This window comes from Dendroctonus ponderosae, unplaced genomic scaffold (assembly GCF_020466585.1).
Source record: "Dendroctonus ponderosae isolate FM_Combo_2020 unplaced genomic scaffold, Dpon_F_20191213v2 Dpon_F_20191213_3, whole genome shotgun sequence".
Taxonomy (NCBI): Eukaryota; Metazoa; Arthropoda; class Insecta; order Coleoptera; family Curculionidae; genus Dendroctonus; species Dendroctonus ponderosae.
In genome coordinates, this window is record NW_026018508.1 from 6831221 (window position 1) to 6839145 (window position 7925).

The 7925-nt window shown below is 33.7% G+C and overlaps 2 protein-coding genes across 2 annotated transcripts in view; one reads left to right on the plus strand and one right to left on the minus strand.

Annotated features, from left to right (window-relative positions):
• The window catches only part of LOC109538496 (sialin), a 5956-nt gene extending 5017 nt beyond the window's left edge, over positions 1–939 (minus strand). Inside the window, exons 1-3 of the mRNA XM_019905742.2 lie at positions 723–939; positions 563–668; positions 15–189 (exon numbers count right to left, since the gene is read on the minus strand). Of these exons, the coding sequence (XP_019761301.2) occupies positions 15–189; positions 563–591 (204 nt within the window). The 5' untranslated portion in view covers positions 592–668; positions 723–939. The remainder of the gene's footprint in view (positions 1–14; positions 190–562; positions 669–722) is intronic.
• Positions 940–2368: 1429 nt separating this feature from the next.
• Positions 2369–3720, plus strand: LOC109538494 (guided entry of tail-anchored proteins factor 1). Its single transcript, XM_019905739.2, has 2 exons — positions 2369–2555; positions 2608–3720. The coding sequence occupies exons 1-2, from the start codon at positions 2481–2483 to the stop codon at positions 3013–3015; spliced, it is 483 nt and encodes a 160-aa protein (XP_019761298.2). The 5' UTR covers positions 2369–2480; the 3' UTR covers positions 3016–3720.
• Positions 3721–7925: the final 4205 nt, after the last annotated feature.

Consider the following 7925-nt stretch of genomic DNA (forward strand, 5'->3'; position numbering starts at 1 on the left):
AAAAAAAAACTTACTATATTTATCACAGTCCCATTTTTCAAAGTTTCATTTCTGTCTGATGTCATTGCTACTATCGCAATACTTAAATTTCCTCTTAGTGTGTATGCATTGAAGAACCCAAAAAAGGTCATTAGTGCCAATATGTAACGTCGATGTTTCCAGAAAAGCCATTTTGAGGGCAACTGGCTCCTTTAACATAAAATTGGAATAAAATATGAAATATTTACTATACAAATTTGAATTTTAGTTAGATAAATAAGCAATTATTCCGTATAGGCAATCAATAGAATATTTTATTGTAGAGGATCTGCAACGAGATTCACTTCTACACGTTGGGACAGTTTAAAGTTTAATTTGCGTGGAAAAAGTAAGCTGATGTAAGAACAAAAGTTTCATTTAAATCTTTGATTCTTTATGCGAATTCCGACCTTATATAAAGTCGTAAAAGTAATCACGGGTTTAACACTGCCAGAACAACTTATGAAACGGAGTTATGTAAGCTCTATAAGTATACTGAATATATATTTTAAAGTTATATTTCCACTAATATACCTATACTTACTTGAGATGTTTCAAATCATGCTCAATCATATTATCCAAAGAAAATGTACGTTGCTGATGTCGTCGTAGACTTCACTATCTACTAAATTCTAAATCACAGTGACTTTCTGAAATTATAAAAAGCCGTAAAATCTTTAATATCAGTAGATATATTAACCGACAATGGCCAGACTGTAAATAAATACACATATTTTACAACATCCATGAGTCTACATTCTCTTTGAGTACGAAATGTGCCCTCGTATAGAAAATTGAGTAGATACTAATGTTAATCTTTGTTTCAAGATTTAGTCCGTCTTGGCGCGATATAAACAAACGGCGTGCTTGAATGCGATAACATTAAATTACGCTATAATCAACTATTTACAACTTGGTTTTATTACATTATTTGTCAATTAAAATCCTAATTTCACCGGTTAGTTTTTCGGTTTTTTCGGTATCTTTGATTTCACAAATGTTTTACTCCAGAAACCATCAATCCTTGCAAATTATATACGCAATGTAACTGAATCATAGATTCAATAAATAAGGAAACATTTGCAAAAGACTGGACATTGGAAAATTTGGATGGACAGGGTCTTGACCCATAAATCTGAAATATTGTATGTGATTTTTAATTTGAATACAAAACTATTTTCTATGGAACACTGGCTTTATAATGTTTTCAGATTGAGATTTTTTATAATAAAAAGTAACTATAAGCAATATAAGCATATATAATTTCGGGTTTTAAATTTTAAATACAATTAGGTTTATCGAATCAAAGCAAAGAAAAATTTTTGTAGGTAGTAGTTTGTTCAAAATCATTTATAAAAGTATAAAAAAAATTGAATCCGACAAATGTACCAAATTATATTTATTTAGGTAGTGTTAAATCAGCAGGTTTTTTACAAAGTAATTTGTGAGCAACTGCAAAAAACATGACAATTTCTGTTTGCGTTCTTACAAAAGTACTTTTTGTGTATTAATTTAATGGATTTATTCGGAAGAATTGTAAAATAAATTAAGTTTTTCGAGCTATTGGTTTTAATAGATTTGTCTCAGATAAGAGTGTCTAATACAAATACTGCAATTTTCAAAAATGCGTTGAAACTTATTTTTAGATGCAGTTTATCTAAATAATTAAGTATAGTCAACTAGTTTTCAACTAAATTACTTTCCAATGTTATTTGGCTCGTAATTGTATTAAATCTATATACAGGGTGTGCCGTAAGCAGATGATCAAAARGTMATTGCTTTATTCGTTGGATCAAAAGAAGACGATATGACCTAACTTTTATTAACAAAAAATGTCTGGCTCCTCTGCTATTGATGGTCAAAGTTTTTYAAAAAATKTATCGTTTTTKAAATATCGRGAGAATGGTACGATGTATTTTAGTRAAACTCGCTGCRAATTTGTTCTTATGYAAGACTCATATTTCGATGAAACAATCGAGYTCATCCGCTTTAGACAAGTGGTGAATTCKTGAGTGTCGTGGTACAAAAACTRCCAGATCTTTTAATTTGGTGGATGGAATTAACTCATTTTTGTTTGGTTGATGCACCAATMATTTCTTCACAATTTTGTGTCAAAAAGAGAATTTAAGACAAATTTCAATGATATTTTCAAAAATKACCTCAAATGTTCTTAGCTAAAGCTCGACGGTAAACGGTTTAGCTATGGGATTCACCCGTTGAAATTCGACTTTGCATCTYTGTCGTTTTCAGGCCATCTAGCGACATAATATTGTAATTGTATATAGAAAAAGCGGTCCCTGGCCCTGAGGTGTTCTGTGKTCAAMTAGTTTAATAATAATCTGTGGTTCAAATATCAATTTTTTSTTTTGACGCTTTAACATAACCTTAAATGTCATCGACTTGTTTTCAAATAAATGTTTTCAGCACAAATCAATTTCTTTAGGTAGATTTATCATAAYAGTATGACTGCGTCATTGCTTCTAGTAGCGACGATACTCAGTTTCTTAGCGTCACATTCTTCTCGATTTAGCAACTTGGTAGGATTTTATAAACACATGAAAATACTCCAAGTAACGCCAATACTTTCAGCTTAGAAAATGGACTAACCGATTATCCTCTGAAGGCAAACAACTGCAAAAAGAGAAACAGACGTTAAAAGATGAACAACTGAAATATAACATGGTCGACGATTTTGCTAAATATTCAAAAATCCAAAGGAAAATCAATGCCATAGACGAAAAACTGAAAGCATGTAACAGCAATCAGGACTCCATTTGGTGGCAATTGGCCTCAGCTTATGTGCCCCAAGTCATCTGCACCCTCATTCTAATGTTCCTAAGTATGTACTACAGATCTACCCCTTTATTTCGACTTCCAGATTATATTGATTTGACTCCTTTTAACTATATTATTTCTTATCCAAATGAAAGGAATAGTGTGTCCTTCCATTTTTGGGTAATGGGCTGTAACATTATAGCTAGGTCTTTGAAGAAGTGATAAAATTTGTATATATTTTTCTTATTACTTTGAATGTAGGTATATAGTGTAGGACTAACTAGAACGTGACAATACCTGTGAATTATTTATGAGTTACAAGAGTTCACGTCTTTGGGACACTTTTGTTAATTTATTTAAAAGTTTATAATGTTTTGAATTCTTACAAATGAGAATACATTGGAAAAGTACATGAAGGGGTACTTTTGGCATTTATGTGAATTTTGAATTTAAACTGTAAAAGTTCGTGTTTTTAATGATGCTAGCAGAGGAAATGATTCTCAAATCATGCCTTTGTTATTTGGATGTGCATTTTCAAACAACATATCAAGATGAAGAGGATTAAAATGCCACAAAGGTGGAGCAAACGACTGATTAGGGAGGTTCGGCCTAGATAAGTCTAATGATCGGACATGTTTATCTTTGGCTGGGAAAGCTGCTGCGTTTACGGCGATCATCCAATCAAGTTGGAACCAGAGTGACCAGACTGAGAAATGGCGATGTCTCCAACTACCGGACAAATTTCGCCAAAAATTTCCGGTTCTGGCGCCAAGTAAATTCAAACGGGGGGGTAAACCAATAAAAACAAAGCGGAACGGTTTAAAATAAACAAGAACTTTAGTTTTTCTAACCAGTTGGATTGAGATTATGTGTTTACTTGTGTGTCTAAAATATATTAATGAGAAAAATATATATTTTTTAAATCCAGTAATTTTCACTTAGGTATSCTAATGCAAAGAACWTCAAATTCTCGAAGTAGGTCTAACATTTCAGTTTCTTCTTGTTCATACTCTCAAAGGTAAAGTCAATTGCTCTGCCTTTAATATCAGTATTTTGTTATTGATACATTATGTTTGATGTAAAATCTTTAATCATATCAGTAGTAGAATTGAAATTCCAACAGCGTATATTATGTGCATAAAAATACATATTTATCCTTAAAGAGGAATTGAAAGAATTTGTCTTAAATAACGTTTTAAATATATCTTTAAGCGGGTATGTCTCTCGATTATTCGATCATCTAAAATCATATATGCTTTAATGAACTTACTTAACCTTAATGAATTAGAACCTTATACTTAAACCCGAAGGGTTTAAGTATAAGGTTCTAATATGCTTAGGTTTATGATTTAAGCTTCAGCTTTCAGATACAAGCGTTTAGATCTTTAAAATTATACTCCTATTTTATATCAGGCTAATAAAAAACTCGAAAATCACCAGGCCATRAAAAATCGTTTTGGCGGTCACTCTGGTTGGAACCTGAAACGTATGAACAGCAACTCTGCAAGATTGTTAACAACCAARAACTGAAATCGGACTGCAAAATAACTCGATGACTCATCGAAGAGACGATSAAGCAATCGATTATATCATCTTGTTAGTTTTGYMGCTCGGTGCTTTCAGAATATCGTAAAAACTTATCAATATCGGATGAGTTTTTGTTCCATTTATGTACATATATTGTTTGTGAACAATATACATGCAGACTTGAATTCGTGTTCAAAGCTGATCTGATTCCACTTCTCCGAAAAAAACTATTTTTAACTTTAAAATTGTTTGTACATAAATACAATAAATTTGTGCCAAACTATTGACGGTTTTCTGTGGAAAATTTGCTATGGTTACGGTTGTTATGGAAACACCTCATCTTTAGTAAAAAAACAGTTGCTATGAAGACTGTAGGTGAGAAAACGGTTATGAAAATAGTTACTAGGAAACAGCTGCTAGAAACAGTTTCTATGGATATAGTTGCTATGGAAACGGTTGCTATGGTGTGACGGAGATCCCCTCTCCATTCGCTCGAGTCGCAAGTAATTCTGGAGATTTCCCCTGAACGGGAATCTTGAGCACAGAACAACCCACGAAATGCCCGATGGGGGTGACTGGTTTTGTGATCTTGACCACGTCCCTGCAGATTGGACCGGTTGGTGGATGCGGAAAAAATCACTAATCTGAACGTTTATCGGGCAGAAAAACCTACTTAAAACCCCCTTGAAATAGCCTCTAGTTCTTTCCCTTCACTTATTGTCGCAAGAAAGAAATATCCAACACGCAAGAGAAGGAGCAAAAACCATAGAGTAAGTAAAATTTACTTTATGCCAAAAACAACTATAAAGTCAGTGTAGTCGCCACTGTCCTGCATAAAGGCACTGTAGGTAGAACCATAAATCTCGTGTGCGCTGAGCGCTAAAGACGTTACTGAAACATTTTTGAAACGTTTTCATGACCTGTTACAATTATGCAATATAACTGCAAGTTTGAAATGTTTCAGTAAGGTTTCATGTTTACTGCTACTAAGTAAAATATTAATTAGGTATTCGACAACGGTTATTTATTTATTTAAAACATGTTCAGTTGTGACGAAATGAATGAATGAATGAATAATAATATTTCAAACGGAGATATTTATACCATCTAGCAAAAATCCCATGAGTTTATTTAGGTTGCGCCAATTCCAAAATTCTCTTAGTCGGTTTGTACATCAAGGCACTCGGACTGACCGATGTGATCGATTGGGTTAATGGATCTATCGGATTTTGGTCTATTTTCTTGACTGTTACACGTTTTGGTTTCGATAGACTTAAAATTCGTTTTGTAGCTCTATATTTCATTGCTGATGGCTTTACGCCTTTCTTGCTAGCGGCCTCTTCAAGCGCTGTAATGTTCTTTTTGGGCTCTGCTAACTGCGCTAAATGATCAGATGTTCTTTTATTCGGGGAAGTTTTGTAATGTTTATCACTGGACGATTGTACATTGAAATGCTCTGCCATTTTTTCTTAGTTCGGAATTATTCTTACTATCAATTTATTCAAATATGTTTCCCAAAATGTCCCAAGTAGACGATATGACGTTGAAAGATGTGACAATGTGAGAGATGCATCAGGTGAACATGGTGTAACAGTAGCAATTTAATCCTGAGGTATCACTACAGAAAGGTGTTTCATGAGGAACGGGCATTATTTTAACCACGTATTCTACCTCCGAAAATAACCCTAGTATGCTTTATAAACGATAGCCCAAATATGGTTCGCTGCGGATTTACAGAGTGATGAAATTTGATTTAAAAAATAGTAAATTACAATTTTTTTCAAAACGCATGGCGACATTTTAACGAAATTTTCCAGGGATCAATAGCTAGGGAAGACGAATGTTTTGCAATAAAATAATTTTGATACATTTTGCTACTAGCGTGCGTATCTACACGCTACCGATTTTGGTAAAGAAAAAATTGGAACGACACGGTATTTTTCAATTTTTTCAAATACTTTTCAAATTCCTTGTTTTATTACAAACAAAAACATATCGTTCATTATTTGGCTACGACAACCAGTTAAGATGCTTTTACCACAGTCATGTGGTAGGTGGGTCAAATTGACCTCATTTAAATGGGTGGTTCCCATTTTTAAACTTAGTTTCCCAACGATTTTAGAAATCCAGGTGAATGTGCGACTTTAGCCCATTTCTTCARACAATATGTACAACAATGTACATATTTATTTTATTAACTAGAAAAACCATTTAAATATAAACTATGCGGAACATRAAYTAAAGAAGTGATGAGGAAGCTACCGAACTGTAGAGTGAATAAGCGAACAAGCCACAAAATRCACAATTCTTCTCTCTAGTCAGTCATTGTGGCGCTGCCAATGTGAACTCAATTGCCAAAGTCTGTGGAAAAATGTAGGCTTATTATTTAAAAAATAGTATTGATTTGGGAGTAACAAATTTCAAAATTTAAGGTTGTTGGATAATCAATTAATAACGCTTTAACAATATGCTGACATAATAAAAAAGGTGATAATGTGTTAACCACATAATTGATTTTGCAGGCGTCAAAACAGTCTCCATTAATTCGGTAGATGCACCGGCAACGATGGTCGGGTGTTCCAAGCTGAAGTGAGCCGCGCGGGCTAACGTTATTTTGAATATTTCCAAAGGATCTAAACTGTCATTATAAGTAAATCTGTTTGTAGCGGTCTCCAGGTTTTAATGAATTTCTCAGTTGTGTTTAATTTATGTCTGGTAAGTTTTGTATTACATTCGACCGCTGACATTGGCTACGATTAGAAGTGCGAGCTAGTAATTAATACTAACTTCCTTCGATTTGTGACTGTATATGGTGAGTGGGGATTTTCGTTTATCCTAGATTGTTTTGAACTAACGACATAGCTTATAGTTGTTTATTCGGAAGTTGTTGATTAACAACCACACTTTAGTGTGGTTGTAAATATGGACGGTGGGGCTGGACATGGGAGAGGATTCAAACCTCCCCCGGTCCCGCCTGACCCCCCGGAAACGGGTAGTACCCTTAATGTTAACAATGGCTCCAGTATGGAGCCCAAAAATTTAAAGCCTAGCGTAGAATATGACTAGAAAGGAAGGGGCACATGCACTGTTTATCTTGAGACATCAAAAAAAATAAATTCCTTAGAAAATATCGGTAAATATTCACATTTAAAACTAGCTAAAAAAAGGAAATATTTGACCTTCACCTCGTCGATGTGAAAATTGGCAAAGGACCTCATCAGACGATGGGTTCTACGTGTTTAGGTCATAGAGAAAGTAAAATAATTATTTTACTTACCATATGGTTTAGGTCTAGCCATAGGAAATCAGACGATTTAGATTAAACGTATTTAAGTTGATTTATTTGCGGGTTTTGCAGCTTCCAGCCGTACAACTTTTGCTTCATTTTTGGTTAGTTAGACAAAAAGCAAACGTCAGATTGCTCCAAAAATCAATTCGGATAGTTTTGCTGCCACAAAAATTCAAATAACAGCATTACTATTTACCCTATTTTTATGGTTGATAAGACTAGATTGAGATTTAGGTGAAAGTTATTTTGATTTGCTGTTCAAGTTACCCACCTTTCATCAACATGTTGCGTTTCAGGCTGAGAAAAGTACTTTTTA

Excerpts from the sequence above, each read along its gene's own strand:
- LOC109538494 (XM_019905739.2), top strand. The coding sequence starts at position 2,481 with ATGACTGCGTCATTGCTTCTAGTAGCGACGATACTCAGTTTCTTAGCG. Across the intron at positions 2,556-2,607 it reads CTTCTCGATTTAGCAACTTG|CTTAGAAAATGGACTAACCG; the intron begins GTAGGATTTTAT and ends CAATACTTTCAG.